Source organism: Aegilops tauschii, chromosome 1, assembly GCF_002575655.3.
Source record: "Aegilops tauschii subsp. strangulata cultivar AL8/78 chromosome 1, Aet v6.0, whole genome shotgun sequence".
NCBI classification, from domain to species: domain Eukaryota; kingdom Viridiplantae; phylum Streptophyta; class Magnoliopsida; order Poales; family Poaceae; genus Aegilops; species Aegilops tauschii.
In genome coordinates, this window is record NC_053035.3 from 444,071,333 (window position 1) to 444,095,345 (window position 24,013).

At 46.4% G+C, this 24,013-nt stretch overlaps 4 protein-coding genes across 4 annotated transcripts; 1 reads left to right on the plus strand and 3 right to left on the minus strand.

Annotated features, from left to right (window-relative positions):
- Nucleotides 1-1,431: 1,431 nt before the first annotated feature.
- Nucleotides 1,432-2,397, minus strand: LOC141037943 (protein FAR-RED ELONGATED HYPOCOTYL 3-like). The gene has a single exon (XM_073506397.1). The coding sequence runs from the start codon at nucleotides 2,395-2,397 to the stop codon at nucleotides 1,432-1,434; it is 966 nt and encodes a 321-aa protein (XP_073362498.1).
- Nucleotides 2,398-2,475: 78 nt separating this feature from the next.
- On the minus strand, nucleotides 2,476-3,369 carry LOC141037954 (protein FAR1-RELATED SEQUENCE 5-like). The gene has a single exon (XM_073506398.1). It carries the CDS (start codon nucleotides 3,367-3,369, stop codon nucleotides 2,476-2,478), a length of 894 nt encoding a protein of 297 aa, XP_073362499.1.
- Nucleotides 3,370-7,711: 4,342 nt separating this feature from the next.
- On the plus strand, nucleotides 7,712-9,386 carry LOC109741069 (GDSL esterase/lipase At5g45670). Its single transcript, XM_020300145.3, has 3 exons — nucleotides 7,712-8,086; nucleotides 8,215-8,339; nucleotides 8,447-9,386. The coding sequence occupies exons 1-3, from the start codon at nucleotides 7,840-7,842 to the stop codon at nucleotides 9,170-9,172; spliced, it is 1,098 nt and encodes a 365-aa protein (XP_020155734.1). The 5' UTR covers nucleotides 7,712-7,839; the 3' UTR covers nucleotides 9,173-9,386.
- Nucleotides 9,387-9,616: 230 nt separating this feature from the next.
- LOC109741058 (uncharacterized) lies at nucleotides 9,617-15,077 on the minus strand. The gene is made up of 3 exons (XM_020300130.4): nucleotides 14,592-15,077; nucleotides 14,119-14,476; nucleotides 9,617-12,953 (listed from the first exon to the last, which is right to left on the minus strand). The coding sequence occupies exons 1-3, from the start codon at nucleotides 14,639-14,641 to the stop codon at nucleotides 10,026-10,028; spliced, it is 3,336 nt and encodes a 1,111-aa protein (XP_020155719.1). The 5' UTR covers nucleotides 14,642-15,077; the 3' UTR covers nucleotides 9,617-10,025.
- Nucleotides 15,078-24,013: the final 8,936 nt, after the last annotated feature.

The following is a 24,013-nucleotide window of genomic DNA, read 5'->3' on the forward strand; positions in this document are numbered from 1 at the left end:
TTACAGGTAAAAGAATGCTTGCTGGGCCTTTCATTTTTTTTCCTTTTGTGTTTAATATTGAGTGTGCGTTTTCGTTGTACTAGCTAGTTTCTTTTGATTTGCAGTGTAATTTCAATGCTTAGTTACTATATTTTTTAGTAGTATTATAGTGTAATTTACCGCAGATTTTTCTATGTGTTATTCCCATGAATTTCATGTAGCTTTTCTATTTCTTAGGCTTCGTTTTCCCACACTGTAAGTTCAGAGGCATTGCACTGTAAATCTTTTTGGGTTATTACAGTGTAAGTTCTGGGTTTTTACAGTGCAAGTTCATGTGTTTTTACACTGTAAATCCTGGGAAGTTACAGTGCCTTTTCACACTGTATTTTTAATGTATGTTCAGTGTAACTACATAGTGTATTTTCATTGGCTTTTCAGTGTAACTACATACTGCACTTCAGTGTTCTGGGAAGTTTCAATGTAAAATGCCCAAGTATTTTAATGTAAATCCCATTGGCTTTTGCAATTGATTGTCACTGTATTTTCAATGTATGTAATAACCACTATAAGGTCAAGGGATTTTACATTGCATTTCTAGGGTACTAATGTATATTCTTTGGTATTCACACTATAATTACCCAGATTTTACAGTGGAACCACCTCAGAATTTCGGTGTAATTTCATTGTTCATGTCACTGTAATTATTGTACGTAGCAAGCAAAGATTATGTATTTTCCCAGATTTACAGTTTGATGTTGATATGTCATGTAGATGAAGAAACTCCATCCTCACTTGTTCTTGTGGATCGTCTTGTCCTTTTCACTCTGATTGTCCCATAATTATTAATGGATGTTCTTCCTCCTTGCTCTTTGTGAGGTACATTCCCCTCTCCCAAACGTTTTTCTCAAATGTATTGTAGGCTTTTTTCCATTTCTTTTGTTGAAATGTATGTATTGTAGTTTAATTCGCAGCAAAACAGATCGAATTTAGGCAGCAACACTCCTCTCAATCATAGTACAACAATGAATTCGAAATTAAGTAGCAACACTGCTAACCATCATAATACATTCATTGTTCACTAGTAGTTTTTCCTATCACTTTTCGCCTCCTACTCATCTTTTTATTTCCTGACTTGTCATCTTGTCTTTCTCATTTCCTCATGTTCTGGTCAATTGTTTACTTCATTTCTTCCGGAGGGTTCTGCTATAGGGTTGTGTTGTGTCGTTGTGTTGCCCTTCTTCTTGCCATTGTGCCTCTGGCTGCTTCTTTTGTCATCTCCACTTGTATCCAATGAGTGGTATTAAATTCTATACTTGCAATCAAATAGATCTCATTTCAATATATTTTTTAGTTACCTTTCTTGACATTCCTTGGGTTCGACTGTTTCGATTGTTTCCCTTTAGGTTTGTTGTACACCTTGTCAAGGTTTGTGCAGTTCTTTACTGTGTGTCTCTACGATCCACAGTGCGAACATTTGTAGAACTTGTTTTGCTTTATTGCTTCACGAATAGTTAGCATCCTTGGTCTCCCATTTGTCTTTGCTACATCCGGGTCTTGAATTATGAATGATGATGTTGTTCTTTCTCCCTCTCCTGTTGTTGGTACAAACGTAACTATTCTTGTTGTTGCACTTTGCCCCGCATCCATTGTTTTTTCTTCGTCATCCATTTCCCGTAACCTTTTCTGTATACTGTCTAATTCTCCCAACAGATACTCATACTTCCTCTTCTTCTTTGAAGCTATTGATGCCACATGCACCAATTTCCTTGCTAACACATTGTACCTTAGTGTGGAGTTCTCAGCTGCAACAGCTGGTGTCTTTGTAATATCAAGCTTGTAGTCATTCTTCCTCCATCTGTCAATGATGTACTTTTCTGGTATCTTCTCGATGTTGAGATGGATCATCACTCGAAGTATGTGCGAGGACAGCAGGCCATCTTTTTGGAATGCGCAACAGATGCAAGAGTATTCTTCTTCTTTTAGTCCAACTTGCACTAGGTACAACCTTTTCCGGATTTCCTTTTGGGGGTAGTTTTCAGCTTGTGTCACAATGTAGTATTTGTCCTTTTCTTGCTCAAAGACATGCAGCCTTGTTGTGTCTGCCATTTTAAACTGGAATTTCCTGAATATTCCAATGTTGTATAGCTCATGTGCTTGCCTTTCTATGCTGTATTTTGACCCAAATGCTTTCTGTGCAACTTTCTTGTTTCTACTAACATGGTCGCATTCTTCTTCCCTGTCATGCACAACATCAAGTATCCGGTCATACTCTCTCAAAAAGCTAGTAGCACTAAATTTAGCTCCAACCCCTTTTTTGAAAAGGGAATTCGTTCCTTCACTTCTCGCTGTAGTTTGTATGAATGGGGAGAATTTGTCCTTGAAATACACTGGGATGAACTTTTTCCTGTTTTCCCACATGTTGTTGAAGTACTTGATGTGGTGAACTTGGTATTTTTCTATCATTTCTTGCCAGTGTGTCTCAAATTCTTCAACCGTTCAGGAGTTGTCCACAATGTCCTGGAAATCTTCATAGAGTCCCTCATTAGCTTGGAAGCAGGGCCTGACTTTCTCCTCTGCCTTCTTCTTTATGTGGAAGAGGCAGCTCCTATGGGTAGCATTAGGAAAGACTTTTTCAATTGCTGCTTGCATTGCCTTGTCCTGGTCTGTTATGATTGATATAGGATGCTTTCCTCCCATAGCCATCAGGAATTGTTCGAACAACCAAGCAAATGTTTCTTTTGTCTCATTGACGATAAATGCACAAGCAAACAAGTATGTGTTGCCATGTGGGGATATGCCCACAAAGGGTGCAAACGGTATATTGTATCTGTTTGTTAGGAATGTAGTGTCAAAACTGATGCAATCACCACAAATGTCATACATCATTCTTGACCGCACATCTGTCCAGAATAAGCTTCTCACTTTATTTTCTCCATCAAGCTCAAACGAGTAGCAAAATCCAGGATTTTCTGTTTGCTTCTTGTTGAACATTTGCACTACTTCCATCATGTCAGAGTTTGCAATATCTCTGTTTACTGTCGCTGCATAGTTAGTCACATGCTTTTTTGTGTAGGGAAGATGAGCCATTCCTCCTCGCAAGTAAGCTAGTACAGCAACTATCCTTCTTGTTTCCAGGTTTGTGTGCTTCAAAACCCTTATCAAGCACTTCTCTTCATCTGACATGTACTTATGATACCTGAAGAATCTACTATTTGGTGTTAATTCATGGTTGTGTTCTAGCTCTTGTCTTGTAATCTCCCATAAGCCTCCTTTTTCTGATATGACCATCACAACTTTACAATCTGTTTTAGCAATGACTATAGATTTTCTCATGGGCACTATGCAGTCCTTCTCTATTTCCTTTGTCTTGCCCCACTTGTTGCACTTCATAGTGATCCTTATTACCTCATTGTTCCTTTTTTGCTTGTTGTTCTTGAGATTGCAACTATAGCCACTGAAAAGCCTGCCACTTTTGAGTAGAAATTGAAATACTCCTGTGCTTCTTCCTTTGTTTTGAATTGCATGCCTAGATGCGGCTTGAAATTACTGCTAGTGTTCATGAGATTCCCTTCTGATGCTGCATCTTGTTCATTTTGCAAGAACTTCTCAATGTCTTCTTCATCAAGATATCCGTCGTCTCCATCTTGTGCAAGTGAGTCTTCTTGTTCCTCTCTATCTCCTTCTTCATACCCGCATGTGCTTGAGTTCGTGTTAATGTCTGCTCTAGTGGGATCAACATCTTCACGCACCTGCAACTTTTAGTGATTTTGTTTTACTTCTTTTTGTATGCAATGTTTCTGCTCATCATTTGACTTTTTCTGAATTTTTTTGGTGTGTACCTGTTGCAGGTTCATGTTGTTCAACAGGTTATTGTGCCAGGGATTGGATTATGTCCGCCCATCTTCACTTGGTGCCATTTCATGATGCAAGTCTGCCTCCAGTGTCTGCAAAGTAAGTAAAGATTGTTAGTGTGCTTTTCCATTGGCATTTGCTTGTAACCGCTGTTGTTTTTGCTCACATTGTCATATCCTGCTGTGATGAAACTCTCATCTGATTTGCTCCTGGGGTTTTCGTACAACATTTCGTTAATCTTTGTACATCCATCTCCTAAATGTACCTGCAAGTTTCATCAAAAGTTGTTGTTTTCAATGTGATACTTGGTATTTTTTATTTATATTTTTTTGTCGGCATGATACTTTGGTAAAAGTCATCTATTTTTTTAGCTTGTATATAATGTCGGAATGAAGGAGTGCGGTGAAAGAAAATGTTTCCTGCATCACAATTTTGTTAGCTTTTATGCATTTTAAATACATCTGCAAAGTTTTAGCTAGTTCATCTCACATTTAATATGAGTTCTTCCTGTGACATTCTCAATAGATCCTCTTCAGTCACTGCCGTCACTATGCTCCTGTCCTGTCACAATTGCAAAGTAGAATGTCAGTGTTAACATAATCATGAGCAGCAAAGCATGTTTTGTAATTTTTTTTTAACTTTATGTAATTCTCACATGGTACTTTTACAGTGTAAATTCTTGTTTGCTTCCATTGTAACCCCCTATGTAATTCTCACAGGGTTGTTACAGTGTAAATTCTTTTGTACTTTCTATGTAAATGTTTTAGGTATAGGATTATTTATATAGTATTTCACACTATAATTTTCTAGCATCTTTTTACACTGGATTTTTGAACTTGTCTTCATTGTTTTTTGCAGGGTGGCGAGTTCAGTGAAGCCTGAAATACGTGGCAAGCGAAATTTGGTATTGCTCTCTAATGTTCTATCATTTTTGCACTGTATTTTTGATTTTCTAGATTTCTGAATGTTTCTGCAAAATACCAAACTACAGTAAGAACGGTCAGCTACACATCATTTTTACACTGGAATTTTCTAGGTAGCTACAATGTAGTTTACAGTGTATTTTCTCGTGTACTTCCAATAAGTCTGCTTCTAGTAGTCTAATTTCTTGTCAACTGTATCATTGCTATGATTTTTGCAGTCTAATTTTTCTCTGTTCTTGCAATGTAATTACTTCATCTTGCCTAGAACCATTTGTACACTGGAATTTAGGAGGATTTTACACAGTAATTTTTCTGTTCTTGCATTGTAATTACTTCACTTGTCTAGGACCATTTTTACACTGGAATTTAGGAGCAATTTACACAGTAAATTTTCTGTTCTTGCAATGTAATTACTTCAATTGGTATAGAACCATTACTACACTGGAATTTAGGAGGAACTTACACTGTAAATTTTCTGTTATTGCAATGTAATTACTTCATTTTGCCTAGAAACGTTTTTACACTGGAATTTAGGAGGAATTTACACAGTAATTTTTCTGTTCTTGCATTGTAATTACTTCATTTTGTCTAGAACCATTTTTACACTGGAATTTAGGAGCAATTTACACAGTAAATTTTCTGTTCTTGCAATGTAATTACTTCAATTGGTATAGAACCATTACTACACTGGAATTTAGGAGGAACTTACACTGTAAATTTACAGGATACAAGACTAGTTACATAGGGACAGTGCATTTTTTGACCAGGTTCATGAATGTTTTCTGATGTTGATCTATGCCCCTCTGTTTTTGTAGATGAAGGAAATTCTCAGGTTTCTGTCAACGTGAGATCCTAAGAGGGGGAAAGAAAGTTGATGCAGAGAGAGTTGCTGACCTGTGGATCATGTTGTTGATCTCCTTGGTGATCAGCAGGTTCATCCCCCTCTCCCAATGTTGTGTTTCCTCTTCGTTCTTCTCTTCCTGGGCGATCTCCTCCTCCCCGATCTGTCATGGTCGCCTCTCCCAGTCCCATGGGCGTCCCCAGATCTGGTTAGGTGAGATATGTCTAGTGTTTGAGGAGGGAGGGGCGTTTTGGGGGGGAGGTGGGGGTGGGGTTTGGCCTCTTGCGTGGTTTGCAAGCTTCGGCTGTTGTGGTCCCTGAATTGGTGGGGGTTTAGTTGTGTTGGGCAAACCGGGTTAGATGGTTACCCGACCCGTTTAGGTGTTTATTTTTTCCTTCTTGTTGATTTGCCTGCTAGTACAGCTGTAATTTCCTGGTTGGTCAGGATATTTGACTGTTTTCAAATTGAAAAACAGTCAAATGTCAAATAGACAATCCCTTATTTTATATCATCTGTTATATATGGAAGGGAAAAAATTTGGTGCCCTAAAACTGTTTTTAAATGCCCTATTTTACATAATAGATGCTCTCACATCCCTCAGTTTGATCCTGATTAAGGTTGGGGTTAGACAGTGGGTTTTCCTTTACCTTTACTGCGTCGAACTTTCCTTGGTTAGTTTCAAATTATAATTTTTTGCTTCAAAATTTTCTACAAGGCTGGTGTTTTCGTCATGAAACTATTATGAAACTGAAAGTAATGGAAAATGGGGAAACCCGGACAACAGAAGTCGTGAAATTCCTAAGCTCCTCGCCGGAACATTTGGATCGAGTTACATGCACAGCAGCACATGCATATGCATGGTACCGTACTACTAGTAGCAGACACGCGTTGGTACGTGCCGTGCGTTCCTCGCCCAGAACCAGATCCAAGGGAGCACATGCACCAACGGTATTGACTATTGAGCATTGCAACTTTGCAAGTACAGAGTCGAGTTGCCCCGGACCCCCGCACCGGCCGTGCCGTGCGTGCCACGGTGACTGCCTCCGCGGAGGCGGAGCCATGCATGGGAGAGGCCAAGGTGTTGCAAGGCGACCTCTCTAGCCCGCCAGCCACCATGGCGGCGCATTAAATTTGGCGTGCGTGGAGCGGGGCCAGATCAATCCAGTGTACGGGCTGGCTGGCGGGCTATAGTGTGTTGTGTGGGCGCTGCACTCCATGCGTACGACGGCGTGCACGACGGATCGATGGATCTATCCCCACTCGGCGACGCCGTTCATATGTGTACGCATGTGGAATGTCCGGCGTGCTCGATGGGTTATTGGATGTTGATGATTGGCCTATCTGTTCCGGTTTTATGGCCAGCTTTTCCAAGCTTCCAGTGTGCGCGTTCACAGTCTGTCTGGTGTCCGGTACCGGGCCGGCCGGGGTGACTAACGCCGATCATGATGATCGGACGGGGCGATAGCTCAAGATCCGGTAACTTGCTGGTAAACTGGACTGGGAAATGTCGGCGAGTTATTAGCGCCTTACGTACTGGAGTACAAACAGCAGCAGCACTCCAGTAAGCAGTAACTAGCTCCTCTGTTGAGGCGGTCGATCGACTAGCTAGTACGTCGGTGTTGCTCAAAATTGTACTCCCTCCGTTCGGAATTACTTGTCTCGAAAATGGATGTATCGCACAAACGTATAGCTCGACACGCTTTGGTCGCCCAATCAGCAAGCAACCGACGGGCTAGCTACATCGTCCTTGAGCTATACACGCACCGTGCGTACGGTGTGTCGATATCGACTCTCAACATTTTTGCATCTCTCCAGTCACCGTCAGGACTGTTCCCCAAACTGTGTGTTCGTCCGTATATAAGTCCGTCGTGCCGGTCTTTGTTTACACTCTCCGCATCGTAGATTGTATCGTAGATTTGTTTTTTTTTAGTAACATATTGTATCGTAGATGGACTGATGGAGTGAGCAGCTTGCTTCACCGGCCCACGCACATTGCCCGCCGCCTCCAAGTAAATGCCGGACCTAACAGCGAGTGGCAAAAAAACCAATCCTCTCTCTAGGGTCCAATCCAGCACCGCCGCTGCCCAACCCACCAGCCCTATAAATAACACACAAGCATAACAGTACGCATATCCCCTCTGTGTGTTCTGTGTTGTCGCGATCACAATCAATCTCACTCACTCCATCCAGCAGCGGCACACTCACAGTGTCACCGAGAAGGCGAGAAGGATACTTGTTAGTGCAATGGCGGGGCGAGCGAGCTGGCGGTCGCTGGCCGTGGTGCTGGCGGTGCTTGGCGCGGCGGCGACGACGGCCGGGGAGGCGGCGCAGGTACCGTGCTACTTCGTGTTCGGGGACTCGCTGGTGGACAACGGCAACAACAACGGCATCGTCTCGCTCGCGCGCGCCAACTACCCGCCCTACGGCGTCGACTTCGCCGGCGGTCCCACCGGACGCTTCTCCAACGGCCTCACCACCGTCGACGTCATCTGTAAGCACAAAACCTTTTTTTTCTGCGTGCTTTCAGCAAAATGCATGCATGGCAGATGTGTGCACGTACGGCGCCTTGCTTCCACTGTACTACAAGTCAGTCTTGCTCTGTTTTTGCGTTGGGTGCAGCCAAGCTTCTGGGCTTCGACGACTTCATCCCCCCCTTCGCCGGCGCGACCAGCGACCAGCTCCTCACCGGCGTCAACTTCGCCTCCGCCGCCGCCGGCATCCGGGAAGAGACCGGGCAGCAGCTGGTATGCACGGTGCACTCCAACATTCCCTGTACACCATGCGCTCTGTTACGTAAGAATCTCGAATCCCATGTCAATTCCTAAGCCTGAAGAAATGCTTCTGGCTGCAGGGTGGGCGCATCAGCTTCAGCGGGCAGGTGCAGAACTACCAGAGCGCGGTGGAGCAGCTGGTGAGCATCCTGGGGGACGAGGACGCGGCGGCGAACCACCTCAGCCAGTGCATCTTCACCGTCGGCATGGGCAGCAACGACTACCTCAACAACTACTTCATGCCGGCCTTCTACGACACGGGGAGCCGCTACACGCCGGCACAGTACGCCGACGACCTGGCGGCGCGCTACACGCAGCTCCTGCGCGTGCTCTACAGCTACGGGGCGCGCAAGGTGGCGCTCATCGGCGTCGGGCAGGTCGGGTGCAGCCCCAACGAGCTGGCCACGCAGAGCGCCAACGGCGTGGCCTGCGTCGACCGGATCAACGTCGCCGTCCGCATGTTCAACCAGCGGCTCGTCGGCATGGTCGACCAGTTCAACCGCCTCCTCCCCGGCGCGCACTTCACCTACATCAACATCGACGGCATCTTCTCCGACATCCTCCGGGCGCCCGGCGGCCACGGCCTGAAGGTGACCAACCGGGGCTGCTGCGGCGTCGGGAGGAACAACGGGCAGGTCACCTGCCTGCCGTTCCAGACGCCCTGCCCCAACCGCAACGAGTACCTCTTCTGGGACGCCTTCCACCCCACCGAGGCCGCCAACGTGCTCGTCGGCCAGCGGGCCTACGTCGCCCGGCTCGCCTCCGACGTGCACCCCGTCGACCTCCGCACCCTCGCGCGCCTCTAGCCCGGTCGTTCCGATGAACGACGGCGGCTGCCGCCGTTGGTGTCGGTGAAGGATATGCATACTTCTGATCCTGCGGTGTGCCAACACATACAAGATGATACGTTTGCGTCTGAATTTTGCAACTGTACTCTCTTGCTCAGTTCACAGTGTTTTAGATGGGCAACCAACCATGTACTACGATTGTGCAGCACTTAATATAATACTGTATAAACAACTGTCTTTGGCTGAGAAGAATAGCTTGCAGTTCACAGAATTCATTAGTTTGTTGGGAGAATTTAGTCTGCAGAAGCATATGCGTAGGAATGCAGCAACAACACAAGGAAAAGCTTGGGGCTTCGTATCACCACCACAGCCAAAATCACACGAGGAAAACAACAGATTTTCCCTTCCAATGCTAGAAAATTCCACCTATGGCAGCACTGAAACTACCATCTAACCAAGATGAAAAGGCAGGGCTCTCGCCAATCGATCGATCGAAAACAAACTAACAACAATGGTTTCAACATGAACAGTTGGGAAAATAACAGAACTTCTCTTCCAATGCTGGAAAACTCCATCTATCCCAGCTGAAACTACCATCTAACCAAGATGAAAGGGCAGAGATGCTGCCGATTGCTCGAGGACAAATACAATCTAACCTAAATGGAGGAGCCATGAGCATATTACAACAACAATAGGGAAGGGCTAGCGATATTACGGGAGAAACTGATGCAAGATGCCAGCTCCGTCCCATAAGATCATTTATCTGGTTTCAGGTTGGGCTTGGTACGAAGTTTCTTCAGGATTAGCTAGTCCGATGAGTGATGACGACGAAAAGACTCATTAACCCAGGGAACGGTTAAACTCTGCAGCTTCAGCACAGGTCAGTCTTCTTCGATGCACCTACTGCGCGAGCATCATTCTCCACTTCAAGCTGTATGACCGACCGCGCAGGCCAGGAATCCACCTGGTCCAAGCTAGCACTAGCACATGGCTGGAGTATGTGCTTTGCTCCAGATTGCAACTTAACAGGTCTAGTACCCGCAGTACTGGAAGAATCTGTCAACGCCGAACGTGTATTTGCACCACTGGTTACAGCTCGAAGAATTGTTTCAGGTCCGCTCAGACGAACTGGCATATCTCGGGGTTGCCCACTGTTGAGACGAACCGGCATATCTCGGGGTTGCCCACTGTTGAGACGAACTGGCATATCTCGGGGTTGCCCACCGTTGAGACGAACTGGCATATCTCGGGGCTGCCCACCTGGTCTGGATCCATAGATTTCTACCAGGAGTGGCGGCGGATTTAGGTCCTTTCGTACTGCTATGCAAGGTTTTTTTGGTGATGTCAATAACACATCATCCTTTTCTGCCGGTCCTTTGAAACTCTTGTTGATTTGCTTCGAACTCTCAAGACTCGATCTTGATGCTACTACGGTGGCCTGTTTCATGCTCCCCTTGTCTTCAAAGATCACACCACCTGGAGCATTACTTTTACCTGGTTCACGAGGCAGGGGAACTAGTGGCCGGGATGCACTAGATCCATGAGGCCGTGCAGCTTCACTGCTAAAAACATGAGAAGAGACCATTGAAGGGGGCAATGGACGGAGTGAGGTAAACTTTGTTTGAGTTGTTGATGATGCAGCAGTGCTCTGAACAGAGTAGCCAGACATACAGTTGGATATTGGGGTCATTTGTGTCATGCTGCTGCTGTTTTCAGGGAAAAGGCTGAACTGAGATGGCCCTGGTCTTGTTTCTGCAATGTTTTTGAACTTGTTCCATGGATCGTAAGATGGCTTTGTTGCAACACTAGCCGTACGTCCGCAGTGCGCAGGACCAGGTTGTAGATGATTAGCAGTACTCTGAACTTGATTTGCCACAGCTGGTCGCTGATGCCCCAGTCTGACCTCATTGTACCTGCTCACCGGTTGCATAGACACCTTGTTTGGCACGGCAAGTTGAGGTTGACGACTCTGATTACTTTTGCTGAAACTGGGCCCTTGCTCAGCTGCTGGAACAGAAGAAAAACGTGATGCATATTCAGATGGTGGTCTTCCTCCATTCAAAATCCTAAATGTTGCAGCGGGATCAGCCAAACCTTCATGAAACAATTGCGGAGAAACTTGTGCGCACATCCCCGGAAAGTAACGATCTTCAGCTCTAATTTGGTTACTTGAACATGGACCACAGTTTTCTAAACCCCCAATGCCGGTTCCAAGACTAACTGTTTTGCCCATTAGGCGCATCGTCATTTCAGCAGCAGGTTGGATATTCTGCTTATAATTCTGTCTTGGGAAGCAGCTTTGCATCTCAAGTGACTTCAGCAGTTGATCATCATGTCCCAGGAATCGAGCGCCCAAACATTGCTCCGAACTCCCTTGCTGGTTCCGGCATGAATATATGCTGCTGGGAATTGCATGGTTATTAACTTCCACTCTTTCAGAGCTGGGACGCTGTCTGAATCCCATACTGAGTGCAGTTTGCATTGTGGGGATAAGACGAGGGTCTGGCTGAATACCAAAATTAGCAACTGTAAAAAATGGCGGAGCTTCGTGGTTGATTCTTAAATGGGCATAATCCAAGGAAGTATTAGGTGTGAAGAAAGTTGGAGGTGTTGAAGGATGCAAAGAATCCTTCCCCAAGCATTGTGTTTTAAGCAGCTCATCGGGATTAAGGGTACCACCAGTGTGAACCCTGACAAATTCACCATGTGAATTAATAGGAAGACCCATATAGCCGTCACTGTACATGTTCCTGCATGCAGATACACAGACTGTAGGTTGTGCATTTGTTGATTTGTTTGATCCTGTTGAGGTGTTTATATTGCTCACCACGTCATTACCAGATCTAAGAACACTAGGATGAACTTCTGTCAAGTGGCAATTAGCAATCAACCTTTCCTGAAGAACTGTGCTTCTATTCCTATCCAATGCTTCTTTGAGAGAAGCAGCATAGCCAGAACTGTAAGGATGTGGCAACGGAGTTCTCATAAGATATTCTGGTCTTTTGTCGACTGCTAAACCAGCCGGAACAGATGGTCCTCTTGGCATCATCTGACAGTTTTCTTCAGCCTGACGCCCAATACCAAGACATGGGCCTTCTTGCAAACGGAAGTTAACACCAGCAGACCTTTGAGCAAGCCCTGGACTAGGCAGGGCAGCTGAGCTCATGGAGCTCAAAAGGTTGCCGTTGTCCCTCTTAGAGATCTCTATGCAATGATTCAGATACACAGGTTTGGTAAGTGGAACAGTATGGGAGGCACCAGTTGAACCTACCTTCTCAGATAAAGAGCTGCTATCCTGCTCAATAGTCCCCGATAAAGCATCTATCCGCTGATGCACCAACTCTGGCTCTTCTGTATTGCGCTGATCATTGACTACCTGAGAATTGTCTCTCTGGGACGGTTGCTGGGATGCCTGAACCACCTGTGATTGCTCCGTGTTATCTTCAGTTTGGGAGGCAGTCAACCCACATATGTCAGCTGTGTCCGAAAAAGTAACATGTTTTGATTTGAGCGAAGACTTTGACGGACACGTGACATCAGAGTTTTTCAGAAATGTTCCCTCTCCTGTTCCTAAGTGTTTCTTAAGAATGGTTTGAACTTCAGAACCATTCTCCATAGCCTTCTGATTAGACAAAACTGACTTCTTGCTTCCATTTGTATTTTTCTTGTTCGGTAAAACTGAGACCTCTTGATTTTTCCTTTTCTTGCTAGGAGACTTTTTGAGCTTCCTCTTTCGTATGGCATCTTGAAATAATTGAGAAATGCTAAGTGAGTTAGCGTTCGCATTTTCACTTTTCTCCTGAAAAGGAAAAGATGACAGATCACCCTTCTAAGTGAGATAGCCTTCACATGGTAAAAAAGCAGTATAGCACATACAGAGTCCAATTGCAACATAATTAAGATATCACCATGCAACTCAACTCAAAGTATATATATATTGATTGCATACTAATCATGTTTTACACTGCGACGTTTTGCAAAACAGTTGAGTAGGTGGGTGTACCTACCAATGTGCATGATCCAAGTATGAAGCTTTGGCCATCTACTGGTTTATCAGGAAGTAAGGGAGCAAGAACACAAGACTGCACGAGCAAGCACGGACCGACATACTGCTTACGGTAAGAGCACGTTAAACACAATCCACACCTATTCTTTACTTGCAAATCATCAATACAAGCTTGTTTGTTTTAGAGGAAAACACCCGAAGGCATGTCAGATCTGATTTATCTTAAGGGGACAATTACAAGGACGAGAGCAGCCAGCGCTGCACAAATAAAAACAAGCACCTAATGAGCTCCAATTGCCTCATGGCATTTGAAGATTGCAATTGAAGCCCAAAACCCTAGCGACGGGACTAAGACAACGTCGATGGAACATCAGCAGGGCCACGCCCCAAGCTTGCTGGCGCTCCGACCCGGTGCCACCACTTGCGCATGGTCTGCATGACGAAAGCGAACCAACCATCCTGCACCAAGCAAAACGAAGGTCCATCATCATCCTCACCCAGACCTGGCATAGCCACCAGTGCTGCTAACACTTCTAGCACACATCCACTGACCAACAGAACACTGTTGCAACGAGAAAGCTACTAGAAGAAGATTACTGAGGCTGCCGCTGGGCCACCCATAGATGCTGAAGCGATGTAAGGACCAAACTCCAATAGATCTGGAGAAGAGAGAGGAAACCCTAGCCGCCTTTGTGTGGGGAAGAGGCAGAAACTATCTGATTGTTAGAGGTTAGAAGGTTAGTCCGCTCAATACAATCTTCCTGGCAAGCCATTGCGCTGGATCCACATCCTACTGCTTGCAAGATCACTTCTCCCATGGCCGGAAATTGCTTCACAGAGCTCGGATAAGTTTTATAGATGCCGGAAAACCAGGCATATAAATCACTTCTCCCAACAAACGCATTCCAATCCAAATCCAAGTAATGCAGATGCGAGCTTGGTGGAAGAAAAACCGCACCTTTTTCCTCGCACTCGCAGCAATCTCAGCCGGGGCCTTGTCCTTCTTGGGCCCCTTATTGGCCTGGGCCCCGGCCGGCTGCTTCCCCTTGTCGAGCTTCCTCTTCACCTTCCTCCCGTCGTCGCCGGCGACCCGCGGCACGGCGGCGAAGAGCTCGACGACGGAGCGCTTCCGGCGCATGGCCGCGTTCCTCCGCTCCTCCTCCCCGTCGTCCATGTCGTCCGCCAGCGCCGCCTCGTCCGCCCACCACCGGAACCGCCGCACCTCCATCGGCGGCAGCGGCTCCGGCGGCCCGCCGAGCGGCCAGCACCTCCCGCCCTCGTCCGCCGCGCCGGCCCGCGCCCGCGCCGCGTACCCCCTGCCGTCCATAGCGCACATACGAAACAGAAACAGCAGCGTCAGAGGTCCGCCCCGTGGGCGCCCGGCGGCGGCGGCGCGCAATGCGGAGGAGGGAAAAGGAGTTGAGGCGGTACCGGATCGAGAAGCACGGGCCGCCGCCGCCGCCGCCTGCAGTGGCGGCCATCGCGGGTGGGCTCCCTCCCTGGTCCGCTCGCCCGCTTTCACCCGGCTCTGTTCCCGGCGCACGCGGCCATCCTCGGCGGCGGTGGTGAGGAGAGGAGTGGACTGGAGAGACCGCGGGGGGGAGACCCAAGGGAGGAGCCGTGCGGCGGCCCAGGCGCGGCGCGGGGTGCGGCGCAGGGGGGTAGGCCTAGGGCGCGGCCCGCGTGGTGTTTTGCCGCTTTTCCCGCAGCTCTGCTGCGACAAGTGACAGTGCGAGCGCGCCGCGCGCTCCGTGATTACTGTACGGCGCCGCGCCGGGCGGTGGGGATGGGTGCAAGAGCAACAAAACAAGGAGTAAAAAAAAGCTTCGTCCTTTGCCCTCTCGTGCCACTACTGTTTGCAGTCAGCGCTGCTGCTTGCCTACGAGTTAGGTCTGGGCTCTGATAATGGTGGTTTTGAACGTGAAGAGCCCAGCAGATGCTGCAATGGAGCAAGATAATGGAGTGAAAGTGAAACTACCCGTGATGGCATCGGTGAGTATTTGTGGAGCTTGCTGCGTGGTGTAGTGGCAGTAGCTTGGCTGGAAGTGTGTCGCACCGCGAGTTAATTACTCTGTGAACCCAGGAAAAAAAAATCAGCTGATCCCGCCCGTGCTTGCAGTAATGACCGACTGTGAGCCAGTGTTCGGTGGGGGGCGGGCGGGACTGCGTCGTTTATGGCGAGTAAATGCATGTGCAGCGCGCGCGATCTCTGACTCGGCTCGTGCAACCTGAGCAACTCTCCGATGGGCGACCCAAACCAACGGCGATTTCGTCCGCCTTTTGTTCGTTTGGGTCGGCCGTCCGCCCAGCGTCCGTCCTGTTTTTAATATGGGTTGGCAGCGCGTTCAAGGCGTCGACCCGTATGTGCCGGCGTGACCAGCTGACCGTTTAATTTTATAATGATAATTTGAATTCAAACATATTGTCAAATAAACCGAATAAAATTAGTATAGTTTTACCAGTCGAATACAAATAAAAATGTTTCACATAGTTTTGCAAACGAATAAAAGAAGATGCATCTATTGATAGCCAACATGAGCCCACATATGCTCAACCAAATCATTTTGCAGCTGAACGTGAGTTTCTCAATCACGCATGTCTTCATGAAATTGGGTGAACTGTTCAAATGTTGCCGCTACTCCATGCTCAGGCACAACATTCTCACCCTGAAACTGAAACCCTTGATCGTACAGACGTTCCGGGCGCTCGTCTTCTACGATCATATTGTGCATGATCACACAAGCAGTCATCACCTCCCACAGTTTCTGCGTGCTCCAGGTATTAGCAGGATACCGAACGATGCCCCATTGAGATTGCAAAACACCAAAGGCACGCTCGACATCCTTCCTAGCACTCTCTTGCTCTTGGGCAAATCTTTTCCTCTTCTCTCCGATAGGGTTGGGTATTGCCTTGACAATAGTGATCCACTGAGGATAGATACCGTCACCCAGGTAGTATCCTTTGTCGTAGTTGTGTCCCTTGACAGTAAAGTTCACCGGTGGGCTGTTGCCTTCGGCAAGCCTAGCAAACACCGGCGAGCGCTGAAGCACGTTGATATCATTGTGTGATCCAACCATGCCAAAGAAAGAGTGCCAGATCCAGAGATTTTGAGACGCCACGGCCTCTAATATGACAGTGCAAGCCCCGACATGTCCCTTATACTGCTCTTGCCAAGCAGAAGGACAGTTCTTCCACTCCCAGTGCATGCAGTCTATGCTGCCAAGCATCCCTGGGAAGCCCCTTCTGGCATTCATCGCCAACAAACAGGCTGTATCTTCAACTGTCGACTCTCTCAAGTACTCAGGGCCAAAGACAGCAATAACAGCCTTGCAGAACTTATACAGGGACTTAGGCATGTAGACTCACTCATACAGACGTACTCGTCAATGAGATCACCGGGCACTCCGTATGCAAGCATTCGGATGGCGGCAGTGCATTTCTGATAAGAGGAGAAACCGATCTTGCCGACGACATCCTCTTTGCACTCGAAATAGTCATCATAGCCGACCACCCCCTCTCTAATACGGTTGAAAAGATGCCTACTCATACGGAAACGAAGGCGGAATTTTTGATGTTTGAACAACGGGTTTGTTGTATCAAAGTAGTCCTTCCAAAGAAGGAAATGCCCGCTCTCTCGGTTGCGATTCAACGCCGGAAGGTGGCCCGCAATGGAGCCACGGAACAACGGCCGCTGGCTGTTGAGGTGGTGATGGACCAACACGGCAGCCAATATCTCCTCCTCGTCGTCGGACGACAAATCGTCGGAGTCACAAAGGAAATTGTGGAAAAAGAACTCGTCGGCGGAGTCCATTTTCGTACCTTGGCAAACTCTCGAACAACTTGCGGGCGGTGAAGAAGGAGACGGCCGACGAGGGGAGTCGCGGCGCGCACGGACCAGCTAGCTGCCCTGCCGACGTCCAACGAGTGGGCCGGCGTCCGACGAGCGTGCCGGTGAGGATCTGGCCGGGCCGCCGAGGCGGCCTCTTGGTCGCGGGGCGGCTGTGCGGTGGGCGGAGCGGCGGTGGGATGCAGTTTGCTCCCCGGCGGCAAGACGGCGGTGGCGGGCGACGGGGGGAGTGAGCGGCGTTGCTGGGCGGATGTGGAGGCGGCGGCAGCTGGCAGAGTCGCTGGCAAAAAAGGGCGGCGGCATCGGCGATGAAGGAGGCGGGCGAGGGTTGCTGTTTGGCTGGGGGTGAGGGGGGAGGCCAATGAGCCATCGACCAACGGGCCCGGGGAGAGGAGAAGGAGAGCGTGCGCACGTCCGTCGCGTGTCCGCGCCGACGCAAATCCAGCTCAAAAATGGGTCGGGAATGGGTCGCCCGCGGACGAAAAGCGGACGCGCGTCCGTTTGGGTCGACGCGTTGGGCCAACTTTTGTGTCCGCTATTGGGGAACGTAGTAATTTCAAAAAAATTCTTACGCACACGCAAGATCCATCTAGGTGATGCATAGCAACGAGAGGGGAGAGTGTTGTCCACGTACCCTCATAGACCGAAAGCGGAAGCGTTATGACAACGCGGTTGATGTAGTCGTACGTCTTCACGATCCGACCGATCCTAGCACCGAAGGTACGACACCTCTGCGATCTGCACACGTTCAGCTCGTTGACGTGCCACGAACTCTAGATCCAGCTGAGGTCGAGGGAGAGTTTCGTTAGCACGGCGGCGTGATGACGGTGATGATGAAGCTACCGGCGCAGGGCTTCGCCTAAGCACTGCAATGATATGACCGAGGTGGAAATCTGTGGAGGGGGCACCGCACACGGCTAACACAATCAACTTGTGTGTCTATGGGGTGCCCCCTCCCCCGTATATAAAGGAGTGGAGGAGGAGAGGGCCGGCCCTCTCATGGCGCGCCCAAGGGGGGAGTCCTACTCCCGGTGGGAGTAGGATTCCCCCTTTCCCTAGTTGGAGTAGGAGAAGAGGGAAGGAGGAGAGAGGGAGAAGGAAAGGGGGGCGCCGCCCCCCTTCCCTAGTCCAATTCAGACCCAAGGGGGAGGGGCACGTGGCCTGCCCTAGCCGCCCCTTCCTCTCTCCAGTAAGGCCCATTAAGGCCCAATAACTCCCCGGGGGGTTCCGGTAACCCCCCGGTACTCCGATAAATGCCCGAACTCATTCGGAACCCTTCCGATGTCCAAACATAGCCTTCCAATATATCGATCTTTATGTCTCGACCATTTCGAGACTCCTCGTCATGTCCGTGATCATATTTGGGACTCCGAACTACCTTCGGTACATCAAAACACATAAACTCATAATACCGATCGTCACCGAACGTTAAGCGTGCGGACCCTACGGATTCGAGAACTATGTAGACATGACCGAGACTCATCTCCAGTCAATAACCAATAGCGGAACCTGGATGCTCATATTGGTTCCCACATATTCTACGAAGATCTTTATCGGTCAAACCGCATAACAACATACGTTGTTCCCTTTGTCATCGGTATGTTACTTGCCCGAGATTCGATCGTCGGTATCTCAATACCTAGTTCAATCTCATTACCGGCAAGTCTCTTTACTCGTTCCGTAATGCATCATCCCGCAACTAACTCATTAGTCACATTGCTTGCAAGGCTTATAGTGATGTGCATTACCGAGAGGGCCCAGAGATACCTCTCCGACAATCGGAGTGACAAATCCTAATCTCGATCTATGCCAACTCAACAAACACCATCGGAGACACCTGTAGAGCATCTTTATAATCACCCAGTTACGTTGTGACGTATGATAGCACACTAAGTGTTCCTCCGGTATTCGGGAGTTGCATAATCTCATAGTCATAGGAACATGTATAAGTTATGAAGAAAGCAATAGCAATAAACTAAATGATCATAGTGCTAAGCTAACGGATGGGTCAAGTCAATCACATCATTCTCTAATGATGTGATCCCGTCCATCAAATGACAACTCTTTGTCCATGGCTAGGAAACTTAACCATCTTTGATTAACGATCTAGTCAAGTAGAGGCATACTAGTGACACTCTGTTTGTCTATGTATTCACACATGTACTAAGTTTCCGGTTAATACAATTCTAGCATGAATAATAAACATTTATCATGATATAAGGAAATATAAATAACAACTTTATTATTGTCTCTAGGGCATATTTCCTTCAGTCTCCCACTTGCACTAGAGTCAATAATCTAGATTACATTGTAATGATTCTAACACCCATGGAGTCTTGGTGCTGATCATGTTTTGCTCGTGAGAGAGGCTTAGTCAACGGTCTGCAACATTCAGATCCGTATGTATCTTGCAAATCTCTATGTCTCCCTCCTTGACTTGGTCACAGATGGAATTGTAGCATCTCTTGATGTGCTTGGTTCTCTTGTGAAATCTGGATTCCTTTGCCAAGGCAATTGCACGAGTATTGTCACAAAAGATTTTCATTGGACCCGATGCACTAGGTATGACACCTAGATCGGATATGAACTCCTTCATCCAGACTCCTTCATTTGCTGCTTCCGAAGAAGCTATGTACTCCGCTTCACACGTAGATCCCGCCACGACGCTCTGCTTGAAACTGCACCAACTGACACCTCCACCATTTAATAAAAATATGTATCCGGTTTGTGACTTAGAGTCATCCGGATTAGTGTCAAAGCTTGCATCGACGTAACCGTTTACGACGAGCTATTTGTCACCTCCATAAACGAGAAACATATCCTTAGTCCTTTTTAGGTATTTCAGGATGTTCTTGACCGCTGTCCAGTGATCCACTCCTGGATTACTTTGGTACCTCCCTGCTAAACTAATAGCAAGGCACACATCAGGTCTGGTACATAGCATTGCATACATGATAGAACCTATGGCTGAAGCATAGGGAATGACTTTCATTTTCTCTCTATCTTCTGCAGTGGTCGGGCATTGAGTCTGACTCAACTTCACACCTTGTAACACAGGCAAGAACCCTTTCTTTTCTTGATCCATTTTGAACTTCTTCAAAACTTTATCAAGGTATGTGCTTTGTGAAAGTCCAATTAAGCGTCTTGATCTATCTCTATAGATCTTGATGCCCAATATATAAGCAGCTTCACCGAGATCTTTCATTGAAAAATTCTTATTCAAGTATCCTTTTATGCTATTCTGAAATTCAGTATCATTTTCGATCAACAATATGACATCCACATATAATATCATAAATGCTACAGAGCTCCCACTCACTTTCTTGTAAATACATGCTTCTCCAAAAGTCTGTATAAAACCATATGCTTCGATCACACTATCAAAGCGTATATTCCAACTCCGAGAGGCTTGCACCAGTCCATAAATGGATCAATGTAGCTTGCACACTATGTTAGCACCTTTTGGATCGACAAAACCTTCTGGTTGCATCATATACAACTCTTCTTTAAGATATCCATTAAGGAATGCAGTTTTGACATCTATTTGCCAAATTTCATAATCATAAAATGTGGCAATTGCTAACATGATTCGGACGGACTTAAGCATCGCTACGGGTGAGAAGGTCTCATCGTAGTCAACTCCTTGAACTTGTCGAAAACCTTTCGCAACAAGTCGAGCTTTGTAGACAGTAACATTACCGTCAGCGTTAGTCTTCTTCTTGAAGATCCATTTATTCTCTATGGCTTGCCGATCATCGAGAAAGTCAACCAAAGTCCATACTTTGTTCTCATACATGGATCCCATCTCAGATTTCATGGCCTCAAGCCATTTTGCGGAATCTGGGCTCATCATCGCTTCCTCATAGTTCGTAGGTTCGTCATGGTCCATTTTGCATCATGCTTTTATATCGATATTTATTGCATTATGGGCTGTTATTACACGTTATGTCACAATACTTATGCCTTTTCTCTCTTATTTTACAAGGTTTACATGAAGAGGGAGAATGCCGGCAGCTGGAATTCTGGGCTGGAAAAGGAGCAAATATTAGAGACCTATTCTGCACAGCTCCAAAAGTCCTGAAACTTCACGGAAGTTATTTTTGGAATTAATAAAAAATACTGGCGAAAGAATCCACCAGAGGGGGCCCACACCCTGGCCACTGATACGTCTCCAATGTATCTATATTTTTTTATTGTTCCATGCTATATTATATTCTGTTTTGGACGTTATTGGGCTTTATTATACACTTTTATATTATTTTTGGGACTAACCTATTAACCGGAGGCCCAGCCCAGAATTGCTGTTTTTTGCCTATTTCAGAGTTTCGCAGAAAAAGAATATCAAACGGAGTCCAAACGGAATGAAATCTTCGGGAACGTGATTTTCGGAACGAACGTGATCCAGAGGACTTGGACCCTACGTCAAGACATCAACCCCCCAAAGGTAGGGGGCGCGCCCTCCACCCTCGTGGGCCCCCTGTTGCTCCACCGACGTACTCCTTCCTCCTATATATACCTACGTACCCCCAAACTACCAGATACTGAGCCAAAAACCTAATTCCACCGCCGCAACCTTCTGTACCCGTGAGATCCCATCTTGGCGCCTGTTCCGGAGCTCCGCCGGAGGGGGCATCAATCACGGAGGGCTTCTACATCAACACCATAGCCTCTCCGATGATGTGTGAGTAGTTTACCTCAGACCTTCGGGTCCATAGTTATTAGCTAGATGGCTTCTTCTCTCTTTTTGGATCTCAATACAATGTTCTCCCCCTCTCTGGTGGAGATCTATTCGATGTAATCTTCTTTTGCGGTGTGTTTTTTGTGACCAATGAATTGTGGGTTTATGATCAAGTTTATCTATGAACAATATTTGAATCTTCCGAATTCTTTTATTTATGATTGGTTATCTTTGCAAGTCTCTTCGAATTATCAGTTTGGTTTGGCCTACTAGATTGATCTTTCTTGCAATGGAAGAAGTTCTTAGCTTTGGGTTCAATCTTGCAGTGTCCTTTCCCAGTGACAGTAGGGGCAGCAAGGCACATATTGTATTGTTGCCATCGAGGATAACAAGATGGGGTTTATATCATATTGCATGAGTTTATCCCTCTACATCATGTCATCTTGCTTAAAGCGTTACTCTGTTCTTATGAACTTAATACTCTAGATGCATGTTGGATAGCGGTCGATGTGTGGAGTAATAGTAGTAGATGCAGGCAGGAGTCAGTCTACTTGTCTCGGACGTGATGCCTATATACATGATCATACCTAGATATTCTCATAACTATGCTCAATTCTGTCAATTGCTCAACAGTAATTTGTTCACCCACCGTAAATACTTATGCTCTTGAGAGAAGCCACTAGTGAAACCTATGGCCCCCGGGTCTATTTTCCATCATATTAATCTCCCGACAACAAGCTATTTCCATTGTCTTTTATTTTGCTTTCTTTACTTTACATCTTTATCATAAAAATACCAAAAATATTATCTTATCATATCTATCAGATCTCACTCTCGTAAGTGACCGTGTAGGGATTGACAACCCCTTATCGCGTTGGTTGCGAGGATTTATTTGTTTGTGTAGGTGCGAGGGACTCGTGCGTGGCCTCCTACTGGATTGATACCTTGGTTCTCAAAAACTGAGGGAAATACTTACGCTACTTTGCTGCATCACCCTTTCCTCTTCAAGGGAAAACCAACGCAGTGCTCAAGAGGTAGCAGCCACGAGGGTGGGGGGCGCGCCCTACCCCCTGGGCGCGCCCCCCTGCCTCGTGGGCCCCCTGGCAGGCCTCCGGTGACCATCTTCTGCTATATGAAGTCTTTTACCCTGGAAAAAATCATAAGCAAGCTGTTTGCATTAGTTACATATTACTACAGACTGTTCTGTTTTTGACAGATTCTGTTTTTTGTGTGTTGTTTGCTTATTTTGATGAGTCTATGGCTAGTAAAATAGTTTATAAAGCATAGAGAAGTTGGAATACAGTAGGTTTAACACCAATATAAATAAGGAATGAGTTCATTACAGTAACTTGAAGTGGTCTTTTGTTTTCTTTCGCTAACGGAGCTCACGAGATTTTCTGCTGAGTTTTGTGTTGTGAAGTTTTCAAGTTTTGGGTAAAAGATTTGATGGATTATGGAACAAGGAGTGGCAAGATCCTAAGCTTGGGGATGCCCATTACACCCCAAGATAATCTAAGGACACCTAAAAGCCAAAGCTTGGGGATGCCCCGGAAGGCATCCCCTCTTTCGTCTACTTCCATCGGTAACTTTACTTGGAGCTATATTTTTATTCACCACATGATATGTGTTTTGCTTGGAGCGTCTTGTATTATCTAAGTCTTTGTTTGTTAGTTTGCCACAATCATCCTTGCTGTACACACCTTTTGAGAGAGACACACATGATTCGGAATTTATTAGAATACTCTATGTGCTTCACTTATATCTTTTGAGTTATATAGTTTTTGCTCTAGTGCTTCACTTATATCTTTTAGAGCACGGTGGTGATTTTGTTTTATAGAAACTATTGACCTCTCATGCTTAACTTAGATTATTTTGAGAGTCCTACAAAACAGCATGGTAGTTTGCTTTAACAATAATAGGCATTCAAGATTAGTAAAGAAAAAAGGAAAAATTCTTATGAGTGTGTTGAATACTATGAGAAGTTTTGATGCTTGATAATTGTTTTGAGATATGAAGATGGTGATATTAGAGTCATGCTAGTTGAGTAGTTTTTAATTTGAGAAATACTTGTGTTAAAGTTTGTGATTCCCGTGGCATGCACGTATGGTGAACCGTTATGTGATGAAGTCGGAGCACGATTTATTTATTGATTGTCTTCCTTATGAGTGGCCGTCGGGGACGAGCGATGGTCTTTTCCTACCAATCTATCCCCCTAGGAGCATGCGCGTAATACTTTGCTTTGATAACTTGTAGATTTTTGCAATAAGTATATGAGTTCTTTATGACTAATGTTGAGTCCATGGATTATACGCACTTTTCCTCCTTCCA

Coding starts and splice junctions, on each gene's coding strand:
- LOC141037943 (XM_073506397.1), bottom strand. CDS start 2,397: ATGTGGGAAAACAGGAAAAAGTTCATCCCAGTGTATTTCAAGGACAAA.
- LOC141037954 (XM_073506398.1), bottom strand. CDS start 3,369: ATGAAGTGCAACAAGTGGGGCAAGACAAAGGAAATAGAGAAGGACTGC.
- LOC109741069 (XM_020300145.3), top strand. CDS start 7,840: ATGGCGGGGCGAGCGAGCTGGCGGTCGCTGGCCGTGGTGCTGGCGGTG. Junction 8,087..8,214: donor CACCACCGTCGACGTCATCT/GTAAGCACAAAA, acceptor CGTTGGGTGCAG/CCAAGCTTCTGGGCTTCGAC. Junction 8,340..8,446: donor AAGAGACCGGGCAGCAGCTG/GTATGCACGGTG, acceptor TTCTGGCTGCAG/GGTGGGCGCATCAGCTTCAG.
- LOC109741058 (XM_020300130.4), bottom strand. CDS start 14,641: ATGGCCGCCACTGCAGGCGGCGGCGGCGGCGGCCCGTGCTTCTCGATC. Junction 14,477..14,591: donor GGCCCGTGCTTCTCGATCCG/GTACCGCCTCAA, acceptor TATGGACGGCAG/GGGGTACGCGGCGCGGGCGC. Junction 12,954..14,118: donor CTGCGAGTGCGAGGAAAAAG/GTGCGGTTTTTC, acceptor TTTCCTTTTCAG/GAGAAAAGTGAAAATGCGAA.